At 46.8% G+C, this 26,005-nt stretch overlaps 1 protein-coding gene across 1 annotated transcript; it reads right to left on the bottom strand.

The window, feature by feature from the left end:
• Nucleotides 1-222: 222 nt before the first annotated feature.
• On the bottom strand, nucleotides 223-24,957 carry pard6a (par-6 family cell polarity regulator alpha). Its single transcript, XM_042108820.1, has 3 exons — nucleotides 24,704-24,957; nucleotides 19,770-19,992; nucleotides 223-2,669 (listed from the first exon to the last, which is right to left on the bottom strand). The coding sequence occupies exons 1-3, from the start codon at nucleotides 24,764-24,766 to the stop codon at nucleotides 1,756-1,758; spliced, it is 1,200 nt and encodes a 399-aa protein (XP_041964754.1). The 5' UTR covers nucleotides 24,767-24,957; the 3' UTR covers nucleotides 223-1,755.
• Between the last annotated feature and the right edge of the window lie 1,048 nt (nucleotides 24,958-26,005).

The following is a 26,005-nucleotide window of genomic DNA, read 5'->3' as shown; positions in this document are numbered from 1 at the left end:
TGACACCTCCCTCCACAAATAAACCCCCCATAGTCCTGAATATCAGTGCTGAAGGGGGTTGTGTGTAGACAAGGTCCCAATGCACAGAATTCGGGGCTTTTCAAACATGAGAGGAATTTCCTTTTTTACTACATGAAAACACAAAACCCACAAGACAGCCCGCAGACAGCTGAGTCTCTGAGAGTCCATGACCTTCTGGAGAAACTCCCTCGGTTATTTTTGTTGTGCTAGTGTGTATTTTTTGGAAGGGATAGCCTGAAAAAAGCAAACTAAAAATGAGAGAATGTGTAAATTGTCAGGTTGCCCAAGGTGCCAGAATGTTTCAACTTAAAGTGAATTACTCCAGGCGGTAACAGAACTGTAGTGTAACACAATAGATATGAAAACAAAACAAAGGACAGGCTGAAGTGAGATCGTCACCAGTTTGTCCACCATGTACCTACGAGTAAACCAGTGTCAAAGAATGAATGGCGGCAAAACACCTGTATTCCACCACAATTTGGTCTTCTTTCTCTGGTCAGTGCCATTCATACTATAATTCATCCTTTACCCCCGTCAGTTGCTACTTCAGAACAGTGCCCAGAGGGTGGTTAGTGGGTTGAAGTCCTAATTTGCAGGGCTCTATGTCCAGTAATTTTCAGTGTCCGTAAGCCTGGTGATATGTCTGTGAATGCATTATTAAAATGACATTCCAAAAAATAAATAAAAGCTGGCCTGCATGCTGGAAGAGCAACGGGAGCCTTAGTGTGCAAGGAGAAACATTAAAAAGACAGAAAGCAGTGTAGTACAGTCTTTGATTTGATCGCTACAGTTTGGAGACACCACAATTCCACTGTCATTTCCATTATATAATCAGTCTCTCCATATTTATCATTGCTATGCCATTCCACCACTTAGAGGCATTGTGAAGAGGACAGATGATTTAAGGTTAGTCAGTACTGAGCGCAGGCTCATCCTGCCAAAGAAGCAGTGTCTTAGAGAGGAGGGTTGGCGCTTCCTTACTGAGCAAACTCAAAAAAGAGATCTGATCTAATTTAGCATCTCTAATTAGCGGGCCGCACATGGCAATCACAGTCCGTGTGTGCTGTGGTGACCCCTGCACGACCTTGCCGGTTGACTCGATCAGTGCACACAGTTTGGTTGCGTTGAGAGGATGGACGATGGAGGAGGAGGAGGAGGAGGAGGAGGAGGATATAAAAGGCCTAGACCTGATTTCTGGCAGAAGGAATAAGGCGGTGAGCGGGAGAGTGGAAAGCCTGTAAGGCACCTCCGTGGGCGACGGCCATGCAAGCGAGGGGCTCGGGGGGGCCCTCGTACCCAACAAGGCAAGTTCCATCATGAACCTCTCAACACAGCTAACAGCGTCATAGAGACTGACAGACAGATGCTCAGAAGGCATCAGTGAAGTTCCTCAAGAACTGATCATATACACTTGGCATGAGATTCAGCCGCCTTCATTTTCGCCTCCTGTAGATTCTAGATGGCCAAACAGCAGGCTAACTCTGGCGCGAATCTGGCCCTGATCTGGCAGAATCCCCACCAGATCAGCACCAAATGCCCCACCGGGGTCAGCTATAGCTTGGGCGGGATGTCCAGACATGAGTTCCAGCACCCATGAGAGGCTGTTCAGGTGGGAACATGTATGTATGGCTGTGCGTAAGGAGGTTGTGCTGAGTATGCGTACGGGCTAGCAGTGTTTGTTGATGTTTGTTGTTGTTATTGTAGCTGTTTGTTTGTTTGCTGCTTTCTCAGTTCTCACAGCGTGATGAAGTTGCCATCCTCTCGCATGCTCTCCTGACTGCTGCTGGTCTTGGTGGGACTGCCGTTGTGGGTGGGAGTGGTCAGCGAGCTCAGCGAGGCCTTGCTGTCGGACAGCGAGCTGTTGCTGGGCAGCGACACGCTCTGGGGGAGGGATCTTTGTCCCTGCGGTGGCGCAGAGAGTGACAGTGCGTCGGCATGACTACTGTTGCCATTGTGCAAGAGGCGGTGCGCGGTGTACACAGGCAGGCTGTCGCTCTCAATGATGAGGTCACCGTCTTCGTCACTGTCGCCCTCGGCGACACTGTTGCTGTTGCTGCACTGGCTGACGGTCTGCGACGTGGGGCTGGGCGCAGACGAGTCCTGCGACATGGCCGAACCCCCCGAGCCCGCCAAGCTGGTGCCGCCGCCCAACGATGTCTTGCTCCCGCGATGCACCACGTTGTTGCGTTGGTTGGCCGGCTTGACCGTCACAATCAGGTTGTGACTGTTGGCCACCATCATGTCCGTCACCTGGTCCAGGGACTTGCCGGCCACGTTAATGCCGTTGACCTCCAGGATCTCGTCGTTGACGGCCAGCAGGCCGGTGCTCTCGGCCAGCCCACCGCGGACTAGCCGCGAGATGAACACGCCCGGCACCTTCTCCACGCCCTGCGGCGTGACGCGCACGCTCACGCCATCGCGGATGTAGAAGCCCAGTGGCTTGTTGGTGCCGTGCTTGTGCAGGCGCACGCGCCGATGTGTCTCGGGCAGGATGTCCACGTCGATGATGGACGAGATCTGGCGGAAGTCCTGGGGCATGCCGATAATGAGCTGCTGCTTAGACTTTGGCTGGGCAGGGCGCAGGCCGGCCAGACCCTTCTTCCGCCTCTGCAGGGAGTTGGTGGGAAAGACAACCGGCTCGTACTCATCTGAGACAGAGAGAGGGAGAGGGAGAGGGAGAGAGATAAGCATATATGTTTACATTTACATATGATTACACACACACACAATTAGTTTTTTCAGTTTTGTTCATAGTACATCATTTATTTTATTATTTTTAAGTTCTTTTGTTCCTCTGAATGATATGGCAATACAATAAATAAACTGTCATGCCAATGAAGCACATTTGAATTGAATTGAATTGAATTGAGAGAGGTGAGGGGGGGGGGGGGGGTGGAGACCAGAAATGACCGACCAGGGAGACATGATATGGGTAGAAGAGGGAGAGGGAGAGTGAGAGGGTGAAAAAATGAAGAGAAGAAAAATGCCCGAAAATTAGACCTGAGAACGCTTGAGAAGTCCCTGTCGCTGCTCAGCTTGTGTCTGATGGAGGTAAATTGAGGGGGTGGCATATTTTCAGCTCGCTCACCTCCCCGCCACCTTAACTGGCACTGAGTGGTTACGTAAGGCACCAGAGAAGCCCTGGCATGCTGAGAGAGAGTGAACGCTGTGAGGGGAGAGGCTGGCACAGGTTTCTCAATCTGCTTTAATCTTCTCCACTCCACTGCCTCCCTCGCTCCCTCTCTCCCTCTTTTCATCTCTCTCCCTGTCTTCCCTGACTTGTCAGTGTGCATACTGGGGAAAGTCAAGATCGTACCACCATGTAGGAGAAATGAAAAAAAAAAAAAAAAAACTTAGAAGGATGTGCAATTGCCCACCTAGTAAAGACATTGTATCCACACGGTCACAAGAACCAGTTTTGCCCTTTTATAGAACACAAGAAAAGGTCAACACCTACCATGTCAGATTAGTCATTATTCATTCACACAGAACAACTCTTTATTCATTCCACCTACAGTCCCCTGTGCTGTGAGCTCCCCTGCAACATGCCCATCTCATAACATCGGCATGTAGGTGCCTAGAAGAATTGATAGGTAGGGTTACAGCTGGTGACAGCATTGCAATAAGTGGTAAGGTCACAGAACAACTGCGCCAGCACAAAAAGAAGGAGTCCATCATAATAATAATGTCAGCCAGGCTGGTATACATGTATGGATATAACGCGGCTGGTTGTAAATCTGTCTCGGCCTTGGCCTGGTCAAGGGTCAAGCGACGGAATCAGATTACATGTGCCGCAGATTAATCAAGGCTTTGGGCCCATGCCGGGTCATCACCACAGCCACGTGAAGCGCATGTCCATCTCCAGTCACTCCAGTCCTCCAGTCTCTCTCTCTCTCTCTCTCTCTCTCTCTCTGAGCTTAGAGAGGAGAGAGCTGCTTGTCTTTGGCTGAAAGTTTGTCAGGTAAGACTGTGCAGGAGGCAGGGGTCTCATCAAGACCCAAATCCAATTCAGAGTGACACTTGTGTGTGTGTATGTGGGGGTGTCAGTTTAGTTAACTTAAATCTGTGTGTGTGTGTGTGTGTGTGTGTGTGTGTCTTGTTGTGGTGATGTCAGGCTGAGATGCAGGAAGTCATTAACACCCTCTTAAATGAAGCGAGCACAAATCAATCCCCACAAAAATCTCCAGTCTGCATCCCAGTGTTCAGCTAGCCTTACAATCAACACCTTCTCAGATAAACAAGCTGAACACTGCAGCTGCTGGATGCCAAGACCAATCTCATCAAACCAGATGTGTCGGTAAACACTACTTCCTCTATTTAAAAATACAACTAGTAGACTACCACTACTATGATCTTATGAAACTCTACTTTAACATCCCAAACAACCTTTAAAAGCTAGATCTGCCCGAACAAAACTACAAAAATTAGATTCAAATGGTCAGGGTGGGAGTAGGGTGGTGAGGGGTAAACACCCCCCCCCATCTCATTAATTATCCAGGGAGGTCTGCATATAACTGTGCAGGAGGCAGGGGTCTCATCAAGACCCAAATCCAATTCAGAGTGACACTTGTGTGTGTGTATGTGGGGGTGTCAGTTTAGTTAACTTAAATCTGTGTGTGTGTGTGTGTGTGTGTGTGTGTGTCTTGTTGTGGTGATGTCAGGCTGAGATGCAGGAAGTCATTAACACCCTCTTAAATGAAGCGAGCACAAATCAATCCCCACAAAAATCTCCAGTCTGCATCCCAGTGTTCAGCTAGCCTTACAATCAACACCTTCTCAGATAAACAAGCTGAACACTGCAGCTGCTGGATGCCAAGACCAATCTCATCAAACCAGATGTGTCGGTAAACACTACTTCCTCTATTTAAAAATACAACTAGTAGACTACCACTACTATGATCTTATGAAACTCTACTTTAACATCCCAAACAACCTTTAAAAGCTAGATCTGCCCGAACAAAACTACAAAAATTAGATTCAAATGGTCAGGGTGGGAGTAGGGTGGTGAGGGGTAAACACCCCCCCCCATCTCATTAATTATCCAGGGAGGTCTGCATATAACTGCCAGAGATGCCGTGACAACCAGGGCTAGACAGCCGGTGCACTCTGACCCCAGTGCTAATCAAAAGTGACACCCACCATAGCCATCTCCTAATGAAAAAGACTACAGCTCCCAGCAGTGGGGGGTGGGGTATGATGGTGTGTGTATGGAGGGGGGGGGGGGGGGGGGGTTGGGTTGTTTACAGAGCAGAGAAGTGTCCACATAAGTCTGTATAAAGCTTATTCCCTGTGCCCTATACTTTGTGTTTGTGCATTGATGTGAGTGAGTTAGGAAGTGTGTGTGTGTGTGTGTGTGTGTGTGTGTGTGTGTGTGTGTATGTTTAGTTTATGTTGTGTGTTATGTAAGGGAGTTTTTGTCTATGTGGATGCATGTGTCAAGGTGTGTGTGTGTTCTTTGCCTCTGAGACTGCCTTGAAACCTGAATGAGTGTACCCTTCCTGGCTGCGTGGGTTGGCTGGCTGGTTGCTTGGTGTTTGCTTGTGTGTGTGTGTGTGTGTGTGTGTGTGTGTGTGTGTGTGTGTGTGTGTGTGTGTGTGTGTGTGAGGCTAATGCCGCCTGCGTCACTCGCGGCTCCTCGGCAGCCTCTCCAGCTTCCCTCCCCGTCTTCCTCCATTAGTCTGAGTGTCTGGACCCCCGCTGGGAGTGGAGCTGGCCTGTTATTAAAGCCGGCCGGCAGCTGGGGGGAGGCAGGAGAGACCACTACAACACGCGGGGAGGGGGGGTGGACAGACGGGGTGACACAGGGGGTAGGAGGGAATGAGAGAGCCAGACAGGGGGGTCAGGGAACGTTTGGTGGTCGGGTTGCGGGGGGGGGGGGGGGATTGGGAATGGAGGCACAATGTGTTGCACCCTAAAAACCCTGGACTTCAGCGTGTTATGCTTTGTGAGATCAGAGGTTAATGCATCCTAACAACAGTGTTTGTCATGTGTGTGTGTGTGTGTGTGTATGTGTGTGTGTGTGTGTGTGTGTGTGTGTGTGTGTGTGTGTGTGTGTGTGTGTGGTGAACACAGTAATGCATCGCACTGGGATCAAAGGCTAATGCAGACCACTCAATACTGATTAAGGAGAGGGAAAACTTTTATGTGCTGCGGACGGTACACTACAGCAATTCTGCATCAGATACATCAACAGGAAGTTGTTGTCTCACATACACACGCAACCTCACATACACACACATACACACACACAAATCAGAAAATCTAATTAGGAAGATTATGTCGTTCTATGTCGTAGATGACTTAAGAGACGTTAACTTTCACTCTGCCGTCATGAGGCTAAACTCCTAACCTGGCCTTCATGTGATTCTAGAATACAGGTGATCAGCTGACACATATCCTGATGATTCTGTCTCTGTGACAACATGAAGTTCCTGAATTTGTGTCATATGACCTCCATGTCAGCCAGTTTTGCTGGTCCTCCGTCAGGCAAAGCATGTTGACATTATTGTGCCATTTATCAGATTACGCTGTCCTGGAGTGGCATGTAATGTGCACTACAAACAGATACGCTCAACACACGACATGTCAGCCGACACGTAAACAGTTCAGGAAACAGCCTACAGCTAGAAAACAGGTTTCTGAATTGCTTATAAAATACCTTATAAAATACTGAGTATTTAAAAAAAACAAATACGTCTACAAGTGACCTATTCTTTAAAAAACAACTATTTTCTGAGAAGAGTTCCTTGCATCAGGAACCGGAGATAAAACTGATGGAGCAGCCAGAGGCCCTCAACAAAGGGCCATTAATCAGAGGGGTCCTAAGTGGAACTTTTTAAGGTTCCATTTAGAAGTCATGCCAAGGAACTCCTGCATCCTTTTCTCTAAGGATTCAGAAAAGTACCCAACGTGAAAAGCAGACAAACGAGACACAAGACTAGAGAAGACTTAGTTCAACAGTTTTGGGAAGACAAGGCTGCATCTAAACTCGATTCCCAGGACACACAAAGGACTCCCTGATCTACTGACTCACCTGCAACGAATGAGAAAAATAAATAAATAAATAAATAAATAAATAAAAAGCCAAACAATATCTGCCAGTCGTCTGCAGCCTCAGGGCACAGACACTGCGGAGCTTTCTGGACATATTTCTGTGGATTAGAGAGACACAGAGAGACTTTACCCACTTCCTCTCCCTTCTCCCCCAAAACAAGGCCAACTAGGAACTACGGACGGAGAGTCACAAGGTCGGGTCAAAAATATCAAACTGGAGTCTGCGTTCAGGGAGGAAAAGCGTTCTCGACTGCCTCTGTGAGTTTGTCACCCCCCCAAGCACCTGCTTTCTAGAAAAGCAACATGCTCAAACAAACAGAAAACAAAATGGTGGTGGCTCAGCCTCAGTCACAATGTGACTCCCTGTTTTTATGTATTAGCTCTGTGAAACATTTCACCCGAAAGCTCATCCATCAGACTCCATGTGGTGTGACATATTTTGCCGGGTTCTGGAGGCATGTCTGTTCCTCTGAGCCACCTCTGTGCCCCAAACCTGTGAGTGAGAGTCCCCCAGCAGTGATTTGTACCTATCATACCTCCCCACTAAGATGGCCCTCACATTGTGCCTGTGACACAAACCAGAGCCGTGAGTATCAGCCACAGCCAGCAGCACAAACACAAACAGTTGCTGCTATGTTGCAAACACAATGTGTTAAGTCAGTAATGGTGGCAGGCATCCTCCTGTCTCTGCTGCAAAATCCACTAGCAGAAAAGCCCGCAAATCTAATCAAACCAGAGAGGGTGACGCTATCTGGCTTTCCTCAGGAGGGAATTTGCAGGAAATTTGCAGACACAAGGACTCCATTTCTGTAGCGCTGTTCCATTTCGAAAAAAAGTGACACTTGTCCTAAGTATTACCGTTATCTCTCCACCCTCTGTTTCTTTTTGTCTGGCTTGATCAAGCAAACACAACCTCCCACCATTGACCAGACTACACAAACACGGCGCAGTCACTCTAAATCCATGCCCAGTGCCCAGTGGCTCGCTTCACGGCAAACTGTGCTCCTTTGTGCACCTGTGTGTGTATGGAACACTGGGGCTTATTGATAGTAGAGTTCCACCTATGCATAGTGTGTTATTATAGTATAGTATGGCATCTCGAGTCCGGCTTCACGCTTCATAACGTTGTGCTTTTGCAAAGGGACGGCGCTTATTGACCATGTAGCCATACATCAACGTGGCAAGTTATTATAAAATAATACGTCTTATTGACTGAGAGCCTATTAAATTACAGTAAGTCTTCCGGCACTGACTTGCAGAGTGGAATGGGCTACAGGCACAGCCATTATTGCAGCCGGGCATGTTTCTTACCAGCCATGCCGACTCAGAGATAGTGTGTGACTTGTGCCTTCCAGTGTGTATAGTGGCAGTGTTGTCTGTCTGGGTCAGACACAATAGGGTTTTAAGCGAGCTGGCTGCACTGTCTGATAGAGCGGATGAGTCTGTCCCTCTGTCTGTCTGTCTCGCTGGCAGGACACGGGTAGGGGAAGGGCTGGTTGGGTTGGGCGGCAGGCGGGTGGCGGCGACCGTGCGCTCACTGCCACTCTGTGGTGCCGCGGGGGCTGAAGTGACAGCCAATTCCATTTGGATTAATCCAGCTGCACTGGGCACAGCTGTGATGACAAATATCCCTGTGTGTGTGTGTGTGTGTGTGTGTGTGTGTGTGTTTAGTTGTTTGCATGTGTGTGTGTATGTGTTTGCTTGCTTGGTTGGTTGTGTGCGTGTGTGTGTGTGTGTGTGTGTGTGTGTGTGTGTGTGTGTGTATTGTTGATATGTGTGTGTATATACCCATACCGAACAGCTTTAGCAGTGTCCAATCCAAGTAGGATTGGGATGTTGTGTTGTAGCATGACTGTGAATGAAGGCGTTGGGGTGGTCAGCTGAGATCTGAGCTGGACATGGCTCTGATAATACAGTAAGCATGGCAATGCATCCTCCCAGACCAGATCAATGACAGAGCTTATCGCTGGATGCTGCCCATTGCAGGAATCATTGGATTACACAGAGCTGTGTGTGTGTATGTATATAAGCATGCAAGTGTGAGTGTGTGATTGTGTGTGTGTGTGTGTGTGTGTGTGTGTGTGTGTAAGCATGCATGTGTGAGTGTGTGATTGTGTGTGTGTGTGTGTGTGTGTGTGTGTAAGCATGCATGTGTGAGTGTGTAATTGTGTGTGTGTGTGTGTGTGACTGTGGAACAAATCCAGCTGTATTCCCCCTGTATGAGGCAGCTGTGGGCCGCACGTGGGCCAGATATGGCCCAGAGTCCCCCTCTATCTGGATTCCTCCTGTACAGAGGCAGACCAGCCTCACTGCTCCACCTGTCTCCTGTTACAGCTCCAGCCTGGTGTCTGCATTGTGTCCCATGGTTGGCAGAGGTGTCACCAAGCCCTTCCTCTTACAACCACCAGTGCTCTCTTGTCTATTATCAGTCCCCAACATCTCCCTTTGTCTCTTTCATTCAATTTGTCTCAACTTCTATCTCTTTCAAGGCTACAATGAGCAGCAATACACCCAATGAGAACCTAGGCTATTTTTGGGTCTAAGGTCGGGTCTTCTATTGTGCAGTAAGTAAGTTAGCTCAAATAGGGTGTGGCATACTGATAGGCCAGGCTGTCCTGATAGACACACTTCAGTTCTGGTTTCTGTTGGAGTGCTGCTCTGTCTGGGAGGACTGTGTGTGTGTGGGTGTGTTTGTGTGTCCGAAGGGACTACTTTGTTCTGTCCAGGTCCTATGACACTGACCTCATCCCAACACACCAACCATCTGGAGGATGACGCCCTGCCATATGGTCACCACGGTAACCCCCCCTGCCCCACCGGTTTGGTCAAAAGTAAACAAGAAGAGAATCGAAGATTCATCAAAATCTATACTCTACACACACAGTCCACATTGGATGGTGTCATTAGAACAGGCGCAGAATTACATAATGCAGACAAACAGTGACCGTAAGACTACCTACAGCAACCTAGCAGGACTCATATTCTATATTCTATATTCAATACACAGCCAATTCACTACACAATAACATACAGGTATACAATAACATATACACACTTACATGTGTAAGTCATACAGTACACAGTATACAATATCTAGTATGATATGAAACAGACATTCTGTAAAACATAGTATATGGCAAAGTTGGTAAATGGTAAAGTGTTGTGAGGTGGGTAAGTTGGCTCTGGTGCTGGTTCTGACGGATTCAGGGCCACATCTGGACCAGGGCCGTGCCAGGGTCCAGGCAGCGTTGGCTGCTATCTGGGTACTGGGACGTGAGTAATGGGTTTTGTCTGAGATTACCCATGGCTCTGCCAAGGCTTCACTCTAATCCCTGTCTCAGATTATTACTGAGATACTGCCACGTGTTTTGTGTGTGTGTGTGTGTGTGTGTGTGTGTGTGTGTGTGTGTGTGTGTGTGTGTGTGTGTGTGTGTGTGTGTGTGCGCCCCCGAATTAGAGAGAATGAGACAAGAGACCTTTGGTTTACATACACACACACACACACACACACACACACACACACACACACACACACACACACACACACACACACACACACACACACACACACAGAGACACACACATTGGACTTTCATGGTAAACTTCTCTACTGTGTCTGGGTAAATAATCAGAGCTCTGAACAACAAAACATTGTTAACAGCACTGCGCAGTGCTTCCTCAAACACTCCATATGTTTCCTCATTAAAGAGCCACAGGTGAGACCAATATTCTCCTTCTCCTTCCTCTCATGGGCTTTGGGTTTCTGGCTCTGGGTTTCAGCTGAAAACTCAGGGCACAGCTAAGTGTGTGTGTGTGTGTATGTGTGTGTGTGTGTGTGTCTAGTGCACCTACTCAAAAAGCAATGTTGTAAAACTAATTCAATTCCTTGGGAGTCGCTATCTACAAATGGATTGCGAGAGTGTGTGTGCATATGTGTGTGTCCGCTCAAACACACTCTGTTCATGATTTAAAATGTTGACAGCTGCCAGGTTTAGCAAGCATTCCATTCATTCTCCCTTCAACCCCCCTCTCCATACACACCCTGTATTCTCTCTCCGTCTCTCTCTCTCCCCTTTGTACCATGCAGCTACAGGCATATCGAAGAAATACTTTAAGTCAGGTACGATACTATTGTCTGTTCATCATAGATACTCACACACACACACACACACACACACACCTTAACTGAGTCACACAAACGTGACAAATCCTAATCAGTTTGCTGCTCCTCCATCGAGTCACGTTCTGAACTCTCATTCACAAACTGGGCCTAAAAATAAGACTACTGAATAACAAAACAAGCACGTCATCTGGGGAGTGGTGTTCAAAGCTTTCACCATCTCGCTCGGGCCTAAATTTAGCCCAAGCCACTTTTAGCCCCGACACAGTTAAAAAGGGAAAAAAAGGATATAACCGCATATATCCCACTCCCTCACCGTCTCCATCTCTCACACGCGTTTGTCTTTCTAGCCCCCCACCCCTCCACCCACCCTCTCCACCACTGCCGGTATCAAAGGCGTATTTTCCATTTGAATCGTTGTCATGGCTGCAAGGCACAAACACATGCACCTGTACCTGTGATGGTGTAGCAAGCCCGGTCTACACTGAACACCCAACCAACCAACACACACACACACACACACCCACACACACCTTACCCCCTGGTCTTAGTGCATAGAGTAAAGCATAATATTAATAATGGGATAGGAAGACAACATTTGGTCTTACTTTGCGGAATGGCAAAGTATGAATGATACAATAACATTTTAATGTTATTTTCACATTGTAACATTCTACAGTATCTCAAGACTGAAAGTGAACAAAGTCTGTTACTTGGTAATCATTATTAAGGCCAATTGATATTTGCTTGCATCTATATTTAACAACATTAATTTGTTAGTGTAATGGCGGAGTCTATTACATGACAGACTTAATGTTGGAGCTCACAATAGATACTCAAGATCGCTGCACATTCATTTTATCCCAATGACAGCAGGTCATAAATATTTGCCATTTTCTGTTTGATCAAAACTTCTGTTTGCTTCAAGTATTTACCCTTATTTGCTCCTGCCATCCTTCCACTTGTTTACGAAAGGGTCTAACTGGAACCTGAGTGTGTGTGAGATCCTCCAAGGAGGTTATTACGTGATCTACGTAGGGAATGGTTTCAGAGACAGTCAAGTTCAGAACTCTGCTCTTCAACCTCAACTTCCTTTAAAACCTGCTTCACCTCTGACTCCAAACAAAGCATTTGGGAAATACAATAACAATAAACAATATTAAGTTCACCCATTTTCAGTTATTACAATGGTATCATGTGATCACCAATTACTTCATATAACTTCTCTGGCAACTGCTCGAGTAACTGCAACTCCAAACAGACACTATGCACATATGCGTGCACACAGACAGACAGACAGGCAGATACACACAGACACACACACACACATACACAGAGAAGACGGGAGAAGCAGATGAGTGCTATGTACACAGACAAGGTGCACAGTGACACAGATCCGTGGTGAGAGTCTGAGGTGGCGGAAGACAGAGGGGGCTTGGCGTTCCGTCTGTGGCAGGTGTCCGCTTCTCCTGAGCTGACCTCTGTGGGCACGGAACCCCACAGACAAAGGAAAACAGCCCTGTTCAGGAACGCACACACCTGCATGGCAGATGTTCTTGGTACACTCATCTTTCCCCCTCACATTCCTTTTTTCCATCTCTCCATCACCATCACTATAATTTCTCTCTATCTCTCTTCATCTCTTGTTCTCACTCTCTCTCTCCCTGCATGCCTTCCAGGCTGCCATCCATTCCTTCCATGTTTTCCCCTGTTTTTCATTCTTTCTCGTCTGTTCTCATCACACCCCCCCCACCCCACCCCACCCCCCGTCTCCGCTGGAGCCTCACAGTCGGCGGCGTCTCACAGCCTTGTTTTGAGGTGGAATGGTTGTTACTGCTGAGGAGATCTTATCTCTCTATCAGTATGCCAAGGCAGCGTGCTAGCAGGAGCACTAACTCTGCCACGTGCCAGAAGGAAAACGATAGTGCCTCAATGTGGTACACTGAGCAATTATGTACTCATTATGAGAAGCAGACAGCAAACACACACACACACACACACACACACACACACACACACACACACAGACACAGACACAGACACACACACAAACATGCCTTTACATGAACACATACTGTATATTAATTCAAATGAGCATGTGTGTGCTCACACCTAAGCACAATCACACACGTAGAATATTGTCAGTCATTCACATCTGCACACAGACATAGAGCACAAACATGTATGCAAACAACCACACATACACGGTTACAAAACTCACAGAATTACACGAAAAACATTAACACTGCCCTTCTTAACCCTCAAACCACAGACACCCACAGACACCCACAGACACACACAGACACACACAGACACAGTATAATCCCTTCTAGGTGCCAAAACAACTGCAGTCTCTCCAACTCGCCTGTGGTGGGTTGTGGTTTGGGATTTTCTGTATGTCTGCTAAAAACAGCAGCAGAGCCAGCGGGCTTTACACCTGCCCAACACACTCCCTCAGTCAGCCCCCCCCCCCTTACACACACCACCACCACCACTTCTACGCCATCTGTAACAAAAAAACCTAGCAGCGCCTTCACGCTAATGTAAATCAAAGCCTGTGTACTGACAACAGTCTCTGGTTGTGGTAAGGGAGAGAGATGGAGGCTTTTTTTGTTGTAGGGTGAGACTCACAACTGACCGTGTTGTATGCTAATGAGACATCCCCCCCCCCCTTCATCACAGTGCACTTGGTCACCCCGAGGCAGAGCAACCCAGAGCGCCGTCTCCAGGGGTCCCCGTCTGAAGTGCTGCCTGTTCATTACAGACACATGTGCACAGCCCTGCACGCAGCACTGCAGCAGCATGAAGCTGTTAGGAAGCTGGCAGCCACAAAGAATCTAAACTTGAGAACTTATTTAAAAATGAAATCCACCCCCCACGCCCCCTCAATCTGTGCCAGGTCAGGACCACATCTGCCCCGGACTCTGGTGATTTCAGGCTGGTGGGGGGTATTAATTCCCTCTACTTATTCCTCCGCCTTCATTTTCTCTCCCTCTTCAATCCTGTCTCTCTTTCTCTCAGTTTCAAAGAAAGAGAAAGAGAGAGAGAGAGAGAGAGAGAGAGAGAGAGAGAGAGAGAGAGAGTTAGCTGGTTAAACTCTGAGCTTTTAAATCCATCTGGGGAAAACTAAATCTCCCTTGAGAACGAAAGAGCATTTAGAGGGAGAGAGGGACAGAAGAAAGAAGAAGAAAAAAAAACACAGCACGAAGAAGAAGAGGGAGAGAAGAAAGAGAACAGGAGAAAAAAAAGAATCCTATTCTCCCCTGCCAATGCATCTGAGGGCCCCAGGATCTGTGCCTCTATTCTTGCCCGAGTAAACCTTCTCCCAGAAGCCCAGGCCAGGAGAGGGACAACCACAAAGTCCCCTGAATGAGGCATGATTGAGTCAAGCAAGTGTGTGTGTGTGTGTGTGTGTGTGTGTGTGTGTGTGTGTGTGTGTGTGTGTGTGTGTCTCTTTGTGGTGGTGTATCTGTGTGTGCATGCATGTTACGTCCTTGGGTGTGCATATGCAATTGTGTGCGTGTGTGCATGCATATGTGTGTGTGTGTGTGTGTGTGTGGCTTTGTGTGTGCATGTGCAACAATGCATGTTTTTGCATGTGTGTGTGTGTGTGTCTGTGTGCATGCGTGCGTGCGTGTGTGTGTGTGTGTGTGTGTGTAAGCATGTCTGCTTTTCTTGTGTTTGTGTGTATGTGAATCTGGCTTTATCTGTCTATTCATTAATCGCCAACTAAAGAAATCAAAATGAGCACACATCTTATCTGACTGTGTGCCCTGTTGCCTGGGGAGGGGGCTCACTCACTCACTCACTCTGGGTGCTGACTGCCTGTGTGTGTGTGTGCGTGTGTGTGTGTGTGAGGGGTCTGGAGCAGAGCGGTCACTGACTGGTTCCCATCTGCCCTCACAATCACATTAGCCCGACGCAGCTCTCTCAGTGCACACTCTGTGGGATGAGCTCACTCTAAAAGCCCCATCAATCTCTGCTCTGAGGCGCGGATGCACCGTATCGTGGCACTAATGTTTCAGTGAGGAGGGGGGAAGGAACAGGGTGGGGAAGGCTGTATATTTGTGTGTGCGTGTGTGCGCATGTGCGTGTGTGTGTGTGTGTGTGTATATGGGGAGTGGTGAGTAGGTGCATGTTTATATAGCTCGGTGTGTTGTGTGTCTAGAAATTTGCATGCAAATGTTTGTTCCAAAAAGGGGAACACTGTGTGTGTGTGTGTGTGTGTTACTATTAACCGCTTATCCCTGTGGAGTAAAGCATCTATTACACCCCCACCCCCAACATCCCAACCCGGGTGAATCCAGCTGTCAGTCAACCAGCAGAATCCAGTCCGACATGTTTCTACACCAGATAATGTGACCCTGAGGAATCAATCCAGTTTCTCCAGGGGGTACGTCAAGTTCTGAGCTTGCCTCTCACAGAAGGATTCCTCAAAGGTTTCTTGCACTGACTGAGAAATGAGAAATGCAGTGTTTAGTCTGTTCCTCATGTTTTCCTCTTGTTATTCCTCTATTGTGCTCTCTTGTTCTGTCTCTCTCCGTCTTTCGCTAAGACCTGTTTTGTTTGTAGCCTGCCAGCAGAACTTGTGCCTTTGACTAGTGTACAGACACCCGATAATCACTGTGGTATTTATGCAAGAATTCTGCAGAACTAGTTGAGCCAGTGCCTCACTGTGCTCTGCGTTCTTGGTTGTTTTTGCATGTTTCCTGGTGACTTTCCACACTGCGTTTCTGTGAGCACTTCAAACGTACCACACAGCACAACATAACACTGTGCTGTACTTTGCTCTGAGTTCGGTATCAGACCTCACACCTGCGCGATCCCCAAACAGGGGAGGGGGAAAGAGAACGTCCCAATTCCATTAATCCCCCACACACACACGCACAACACTGGGCCCTAAGCCCCTCAGCATTTCCATACACACACACACACACACACACACACACCACTTCACTGAACCTTGTACCCTTGGAGGACATCCAACGCTGCACCCACAGATTCAGCCGGTGCAGACCTGAGTGGTGAGGCAGCACAGCGGGTAGTACAGGCCTCCACCGGCGCCATACATCATGGGCCACACCAGAGCAGGAGGAGGAGAGCGGAGCGGAGCAGAGGAGAGGAGTTTTAATCTTTCATTACCCGCATGACACCGCAGCAATGAGGAATGCTCTCCATAATGTGTGCACTGCTGCACACACACACACACACACACACACACACACACAACACACACACACACACACACCTATAGAGAGAAGAATGGAGAGAGAGCCAGGACATCAAAGCACAGGAGAGAGAGGAACACAGAAGGAGAGAGGGTGTAGAGAGAGGGGAGAGAAACAGAGAGAGAGAGAGAGAGAGAGAGAGAGAGAGAGAGAGAGAGAGAGAGAGAGAGAGAGAACACAACAGCATAAAGAAGGCTTTTAGCTTACAGCCCAAGAAAAGGTTCAGGTTTTGAAAAAGAAACCGAACCTTTTATTTCATTTTACTTTAAACATACAGTATGTTTACATGGCTTGGCATATTATTTCAGAAAGGAGGACCGAGAAAAGAGGGAGAGAAAGAGAGAGATAGAGGGAGAGAGGGGGAGAAAGGTCAAGACAGAAAGAAATAGAGCAAATGAAAGATGATGAAAGAGTAGAATTCCTGCATCAGGCAGTCCACAGGAAATCATCACAAACCATACATTCCCACAGAACAAAAAATGAAAACGTGAAAAATGCATATGAGGTGGAGAAGCCATTACAGCCACGAAATGAAATGTCTCCCGTGAAGGAGATGAAGCTGTAATCGCACAGAGACAGGTACGGGCTGGGGATGACCGCTGCGTCGATAAGCCCACTCCCCAAATGTGGATTTCTCTCTCCATCCAAAACAGGGTTTTATTAGAAAGATCCTCATACAGTAGAGGGCTCAGACTAACAGCCACCAACACTCCAGAGAGGCAGTTTGGAGATTACAAGAGAGGAGGAGTGGAGTGTGTTTGTGTGTGTATGTGTGTGCGAGAGAGAGAGAGAGAAAGAGAGAGAGAGAGGCTGGTACCACTTCTGACAGTGCGGCTAATCTCTGTTCATATTTCTTCTTCTGTCTTAAATAGAAATGAAGTCTACTAGTGCTCTCGGCTGATGATCACCACTTCTGACCGCAAGAGAAGAGATTGACTGTGTGTGTGTGTGTGTGTGAGAGTAATGCTGACAGTTTGGACCATAACTTGTATTTTCTGTCGGCTTTGCCTAATGAATGCTGACAAGGTTTTGATTGCTTTTCCAGACTGTGATTCCCATAGATGGCAGCGAAAACTGAAGCGATGCTTTATTAAGTTTATTTATTTTTTGTTGTTTTTTACATCTTGTTTTGTTATTGATTGATCGTGAACAGGTGTGTGATGGTGCTCTAGAACAAAAAGCGTCTCGCTGGCATGACAGGGCAGAAATGCCCCCCCCCCCCCCCCCCCTCTCAGATGTTCTGATCACGAGGAGCAGCAGCTCATCACCCACGCAGCAGGGACACCCAGTCCATCAGTGAACCAACCAGCAAGATGGCCGTGCCTGGGCAGCTGTAGGCGGAATTCTCATTTCTCTCTCTCTCTCATTCTCTTTGTTAGTTTTCAATCACTCTTTTTATCCGTCTCTTTTTTGATCCCCCTCATGTGTATACGTGTGTGTATGTGTGTGAGAAACATCTCATTAACTACATTCCTCTCTCCTCTTGGTTCTACTGAACATGTGACAGCGATATATGACACCTCCAGACAGCAGCCCCCCCCCCCATCCCACACACACATCACTGTCAATAGGCCTGAAAAACTCCCACAAGCATTACGAGTTCTCTAAAAAAAAAAAAAAAAAAAAAATTACCCTGGGCACCCCTGTACGCCAACTCCCCCCCTCGAGCTGCCCTGACCTCGCCTCTGGTCCCATCTGGGCAGCAGCGCTCCCTCGGCCCACTGAAGCCCGGGCTCCATGCTGATGAAGCAGGAACTGCTCACACACACACACACACACACACACACACACACACACACACACACACACACACACACACACACACACACACAGCACTGCACAGCACACAGCGGGATAATTAAGACACACAGTCTATGCAGCATCCTCTTCCTCTCCTCTCCTCTCTCTGACACACAGCACGCATGCACACACACACACATGCACACACACACAGTCACCTTCAACCAGCTACAACATCACAGGCTCAAGAGGGAAATGAAGGATCTCAAGTGCTTCAATGCAAAGGCAGTCTGCCTCTGACGCTGCTTTGTGAAGTGCACAAAGGGCTGAGATTGTGCTCACGATTGACGCGTGCACAACCAAAATCAAATCACTTCACAAGAGGAGCTTCACTTCAGTGGAGTACATAAACTGGTGAATGATAAACTGCAGCTTATACTGTTCTGACAAGTCCGGCTCCTTAGTATAGCTGGTAAAAGGTTAACAAAAAAAGGAATTTCACTAAGACTCTTTTGTTCCTAAATTAAACTGAGCCCATTGTGAAATCTGCTTGTTTTTTTTCCAAAACAAGAACAATGGCACCCAGTTTGTCTCCTTCCAGATTAGCATTTCAAAATAACGCTCTGTGAACAAGCAGAACATGTGTGCACCCGTGAGGGGAGTGGAGGGGAGGGGAGGGGAGGGGCTTTCGACAGAGTGGGAGAAGCGCTTAAGAGCAGTACTGACGCAGTGCCTAAGTGTAGCCCTTACAAATAACTTTTCATCAGATCAGCAGAATATGATGTAATATCAGAGATTTTGTCTTTTTTCCCCCCGAGGAAGAAGAACAAGATGATGATGATGATGAGAATTAGGCAAAAATAGAGGGGCAAGCGAGAGAAGAAGGCGTTGGAGGAGGAGAGAGTCAAGTCAGAGAGAGAGAGAGAGAGAGAGAGGATTGCAGCCTGACAGGTCAGAGGGAAAAAGGGGGGCATGGCCTGTGTCATGGCTTTAGATTAGGTGGAGAGGTCATCAGCCCCGTCTCTGCCCTGCACTGCTATCAGTCCTCGCATTCCTGAGGGCTGACCTGCCAGCAGCTCCGTAGACCAAACCTCTGAGAAGAACCAGCGCATCAGCCCAACACCACCACCAGTCTCGTCGGCACCTCAGTGTCTCAGGACATATTTCGGAGACTAATCACCGACCTGCTTTCACAACAATACATGCCACCCATAGTTTGTGTCTCGTTTTCATAGCTACTAACAATGAGAAGATTCCAGATGGATAGGCGCCAGCCTAATGTATGTTTTTCTTCCTTGCTCCTATGCTCTGCCATTAATGTACCTTAACATTACATTAATGTACCATGTACCTTTATGGCTCCTAAATGAAACAGTGTAGTGGTGGAGTGCACTTCAGCTAACTCACAAAGCCTCTTCATCAGCATCACAAGCTCTTGAACATAGCCAGAGCCACAGTACACTGTGCACAGAGTACACTAAACAGGGTAACTTCAACAGCAATAGCTGTTCTAAGGGGTCTGTGAAGAGGAGTTCCTCAGCTGCAGACCCTCTCTACCCTCTTAACCTTCTGGTACCACCTGCTTTAACCAAGCCCTTTTTTCTTACCTCGTCTTTGGATGATGATTCTTAGCAGAGGGTTGGCCGACGACACGGCCTTGTGGAAGTTGTCGTCGTTGTTGATCGGGAGCAGGTCGCCGTGGATGTCGGCATAACCAAGTAGCAGCTCAGCGCCAGGGATGCGATGAATGGTCTGCAGCAACTTGTAGAACTCCTGGAAGCCGCCATTGTTGGTCTTCTTGAGGGCGAATCGTCTGTATTCGGCCTCAAACTGCAACAGAAAGATCAGAAATCCAGAACAGAAAGAATCAGAATCAGAATTTCTTTATTCTTTATTGTTATTGTACAGAGTACAACAAACTTCCAGTCCTTACAGTGCGTTCAATAAATACATTTAAAAATGTCAAAGCAATAATATATCCAACCCAATCCACACACAGACATATTCTTACCCATCCCCCACCTTCCACACTCTCACACACACATACTGTACACACACATAAAAGAAGGAAGTAGTGCAAGATGATAAATACATTCAGGTAGTTATTACTGTATCCTTCTGTACTGAACATAAACTGGTCATTGGAGCTCCTACAAGGACATAGACCATTACAGAGAATCATTTCTACTCAAATAACCACTTCTAACCAAAGACCTCTTCAGAGAGATGCTCAGGGTTTTGCCAAACTGTGATAAACCTTAGAATCCGAGAATCATCAAATGGGTTGTGCAAAGAGCGATTTTTCAGTGAGTTTCATGTAAAACTACGAAAAGCTAGACTGATCTATCTCTATGTGCCAGTGAAATACTGCTGTACCTTAGGACTGACTATTAACCTCCTCATAATGGCTCCTCCCTTTGCCATTCATTCTTCCCCTCACTGAGTAGCCCTTCACCCAGTAAATCAGTGAGGGCAGTTTGTAAACTTGTTCTCACTCTCGTTCACACTCTCTTTCTCTCACTCGCTTTCTCTCAATCTCTCTGCAGTCCATATTACTCTCTCTGCGGGCCAGAGAATGTCCACTTATTCCACTACGAAGTCTAACAGCTTGACATGATTTTTCTGTATTGACCTCGGTGATTTTTCTGGTGCCTGTGTCTTTGATGTCCACTCGCTGCCCAGTGCTGGCTATTCAGATGACAAATGGACGGCAGACACTAGCAGGGGTGGGGGTTTTTAGTGGGCCGGGAGGGTCAAAGCAGTCAGGTAGCAGAGATAAAGACCGGAGAGAGGACACACTGCCCAGAGAGGTGGGCTGTGCTAAGAGTGTTGATGGTCATCCAGCAATGACAGAATTCATCTCTGCCTCATCTTATCTCACCTAAAACACACGGCACAGGTTTCTTTGTCGACCTGATGAGGAAACTGACCTGTGGCGTAACATCGACTGACTTCCTCCACTGCGGTGACGCGCGTACACACACAAACAGACAGACAGAGAGACAGAGGAATGAACTAAACAAAACATCAGAAGACAAGCTGTAACGTGGCAAATCGAGGAAAATCACAGAAACGGGACAAGCATCAGGGTACTGTCTGCGGGATCAGCCTCCGCTGGGATTGCTCACTGTGTCTGATAAAGTGGATGACAACTAATAAAAGTCATCTTGGCAGCAATGCTAACATGCTAAGAATAAGAGTGGTTTTTCTCAAGCTGTTTATTTTCACCGTGATTTCCAGCACACCTGATACTCTCTGCTGATAGTCCATTTTCGACCCACTATTGTATCCCTCAGGCTCAGATTTGCAAAGCGCACAGAGACATAACAAGCTACAAATGGATCTTTGATTCCGTTAACTGCTCCATCACCTCTATTCACAGGCTAAGAAGAGGGGATCCAATAACACTCTTAGGGAAAGAAATGGATCCTTTGAAGCACACAAACTTTGGGTATCTTTCACCCTGTAAATATGAGAGAATCCATGTTTTATGATGAACCATTAAATGCCTTTTTTTACAGTTGTTTTCTTCTAACAACATACAACTACATAATAAATCTCTATAAAAAGCAAGAGTTCATACTGATGCCAACTAATACCAAATATCTTTTAGGCCTAGTTCTTCCTGTTCAGTGAAATAAATTCAGTCCATCTTTAAAGGAGCGATTTGTAGGATTGTTACCGAACGTTCTGTAGACCAAAATCAAAACACTGGTGAACGTTCTCAAGACTACTTTGCTAATTTGGCAACACAAATAGGAGGACACACCAGCCCATTATTAATACGCTATTCTAGAATGAATCGTTCAAAACATAAACGAAAATTCCAAGAGATTCCGCCCCGTAACTCATTTTTTTTTTCATGTCTTTTACGGGTTGTAGTAGTGTTGTCAAATAAGCCATTACTTCAATTCATCGTGTTTCCTTACTCTCTGACAACATATGGTGATCATTTTTGGAATGGTTACAATTTATTTTCCATTATTTCCTACATACTGGTCCTTTAAAGAACCGAACTGCACGCTGTTACTAGCTGACCTTTCCCAATTCATCTGTAACTGGCCAAAATCCCTACTAATCATCCTCAACTCCCTCATGACAAACAGGCTCTGCTCTGCACCCCCAGCCTCTTGACCCATCTCATCCACTTTCAAGTAATCAGCAATCCACCCCCTTCCACACAGACACACACACACACACACACACACACACACACACACACACACACACACACACACTGACACCACCAGTCTCCCCCACACACCAGCTCAGCTCCAGCTGCATCAGAGATAGAGAGAGAGAGAGAGAGAGAGAGGACACAACATGCAAGATGAGCAAAAGCTGTCTGACTCACTACAAAACATTTACGTGCATGGCCATTTCTTTATGGCACGCAGTTCTGACACTGACATAACTCAAGGCATCCACCCTCTGTATCCTCTTTACCCGCTTCAGCCTCAGGAATCTGCATGTGCTCCTGTCTGCAGGTTCCTTACTGAAATGGCAGAGAGGCCGCAGGACAACAAATCTTTTTTAAAAAGTGACTGTAATCGCACACATCTCAAAGCAGTTGGCTGTGACTCAGGGCAGTCACTGTTTTTTTACCATCTGATCTGCTCCGCTTTCAGTCTGTTTTTCCTCATCTTATACGTCAACGCTGAGAGAACTCATAGGACTCTCAGCTGCTTGCCTGTGCCTGAAAGGTTTTTTATTCACACCAGAACACTAAGGGCCAGTTTCACACACATGGAATAAGCCGGGTCTTATCCTAAAAGCTTTTTTTCCCCCATTTCAATGGAAATCTTCATTGCGGGTCTTTTTAGAACTAGGCTTGATCCAGCTCTCTGAGGGTGTAATTGACAGAACGAGAAGTTCAGAATAGAAGTGTGGTCTGCTCTCCTCTCATTTCCATGGAATTCCCCTTAAGTGAGTAAGGGCGTGAGCTGAAGGGTAAGTGGGTGTTTGTTTTGTGTGTGACCCCAAATCCTTCCTGTGACTTGGGAGGCAATGATCGGATCCCTCTGGTGAGTCAACAGTGAGTGTCTGCGTCCTCATTCAGCACCAATCTGCTGACAATGAAGTAGGATGGGATGTGTTTTTTGAGTCAGTGAAAAGCTAACTATCATTTGCATTCACTTGGCTCAAATGTTCCAGAGAAATTAGAGAAACGCCATGCTGGGGTGTGCGGGAGTCTACTTGAGGGGCCGGCTAGCCGACTGGGCCATGAGTGAAACTGCCCAGGCACAGAGTGCCTTTGATGAGGTTTGTTTGAGGAAGCATTTAAAACGCAAACTCAATTTCCCACCTCAGTTTTCAAAGAGGACTTCCAAACAAAGTGTTTATTTTCTTCCTTATTTGGAACAGGATTTAGCCGTCTGTTAAAGGAGCTTTTCTCTAACTATTCCTAGGTTTTACATGTTACCATTTAATGCTTCCTTGCATTCCGAGCAAAATGAGGTCTGGTATATATATGGCAGCATGTGGTCTATGTTGTTTCCTTGTAAGACATTTGGAGCACTCATGATTGTAGCAACATTCCTAACTCAAAAACCCAACACAACAATTAGGTTTTGTGTTGTGGGCAGTGAATTTGCTTGATGATGTATGAGTCTGTCTTCAGATCATGAGTAGGCCTAAGCTTCATGATTACTATTTCAGTTAGCCTACTGGTGAATATATTGCACTACATCAGCCAATCTCTCTCTGCATTAGGCTTTCGTAAGGGATCAGTCCATTCTAAGCGCCCCCGGTCCCCGGCCCCCATTAATGTGGTGGGAAGCCTACTATAACATAACCATAGCCACAATCAAAATCACAGTCCCACCACAGACACAAGGGTGACCCATCTGATCAAACAGATATGTTACAATCCAGAAACAGATCTATTTAACCATAGCTTTAAGCGGTAATGTGATGTTAGATATGAGAAGTTATAAACCGTCGCTTTGCTTATTGCACCCCAATAATCATAACACGTCATTGAAGTGTTATGACAAGATTCGACTCTCCAATTAAAATGTAGCCTCTGGTCGTAGTTCTTCGTGAGACAGTCACATGCAGAAATATGCTTGTTGCACAATCATTATCCGTACAACATGCATTATTAATCGATAGCGCCCCAAAGCTAATGCGCGTCAAGAGGACCGCAGCATCGCAGCGCGCAAAGATGCAATAACATCTGACCATAACAAATCGGGAGACTAGGGATAGGGAGAGCGCTCCACATCCAGAGGACAGCACGACCTGTCAGGATTCACCAGGCAGGACACCAGCCAGGCTTCTGCCTCGCATCCAGGACGTGCCGACACATACAAATGCGAGATCAGCAACATCAGCGTTTCCCGCTCCGGGTGGATTAGTTCATTTGGAAGAAGGTACAAGCTCGGATGCGCTGAAAAACGCAGCGCGGGGAGCTCGTGAACATCGTGTATTTTAGCGCACAAGGTTAGGCTATTTGTGCCACCTGTCCCCGCGCTCGTGCATGCACGCTGTTTGATAACGCTAAAACGACCAAATATATAATTAAATCTCAACAACTTACTTTGCTTTTCACCTCCACCAAATTGTCCGTATTTCTCAGAGGCGTCCTCTGATTCCTTGACATATTCGCTGCGTATTCCCAAAGGGCGTTCTGTGCCCGGGATTCCCTAGATACAGGACTGAGCAGGCACTCGGTCAATCGGCTTTAAGCGCGTTTGCTAGTAGTAGCATGGAGGCTGACAGACGCAGGGTTCTCCTCGATCCGCAGTGCTGCTTGTAGAGTACCAACTGATCCGTGTCAGACTGTTCTCCTGACAATGGGCGGGGCGTGTCTGCCTCAATAACAATGACGTTCGTGGACACACCTCTCGAGGGCGTGGTATCGCCCGGATTACAGTAATACAGTCACTGTTGCCTTGGAGATTAGGTGTATATCAGGTGGGCCAACGCACCTGACTGATAGGCCTACTGTGAATATGTCAATAGTTATTTTTAATAGGAAAGAGCAACTGGTGACATCATTCGTTGTATTTTAGGTTATCAATATAAACAACTGTGGGATTACTTCATACTTCAGAGGAAAAGGGAAAGTCTTTATATTTCCTGCTATTGTTAATTTTCCAAATATTGCCTATCTTAATAGCAGTGATGTAATAGCCTACCAAGTGAGGTTCAGTGACAGTACCGGGACACTCACTCCCAATCGCCCCCCCCCCCCCCAGCCCACACACACACAAAACTCAATTGTCCATGTCTATGAAAGGAAGGAAACGTTCACTAGATAAGGCATTGCTCATCTTAAAACCAAAAACAAAGAGTTTGTTAACCATTAAATGGCAGAATTGAGTGTGTGGTGTGAAAAAACAGGAGGTGTGAAAATATCTTCTTGTTCTTCACTGCGCTGTCAAACATTACTTCTCCTTTCCTCTCTTCCCTCTCCAATCGTTGGAGGATTTATGCCTCTGAATAATCAGTATCAGCCTGTGTGGGTCTCTGAGGTGAGCAAGAGGAGTTTGGGCACTTTATAACCAAAGATACCATCTGTCATAGGACTTGTTGGACTTACCATGGGTAAAATTTATATTGTTATAGTTATTGTGTTGTTGGTGATACGCTACAGAAACATATGTTTTCATTTGACAAAGATTAATTGTTCATAAGCTTAGATGTAATGTAATTCTGTTGACTTTCCACCACGAGTGATGATTTACAACAGTGCGATGTACAAAAAAAGTGGACCACACACGTCAAGACAGACAAGGCAAACCAATATCAAATTTAAGAGAGAGAAAAACCCCAACACAACAGAACAAAGAAAACTCCCAAGATGTCTTGAAGCTCTTCCATGTTCGCTAGTGTCTCC

This window comes from Alosa sapidissima, chromosome 11 (assembly GCF_018492685.1).
Source record: "Alosa sapidissima isolate fAloSap1 chromosome 11, fAloSap1.pri, whole genome shotgun sequence".
Taxonomy (NCBI): Eukaryota; Metazoa; Chordata; class Actinopteri; order Clupeiformes; family Clupeidae; genus Alosa; species Alosa sapidissima.
This window is presented reverse-complemented; position numbering and strand designations above follow the sequence as displayed.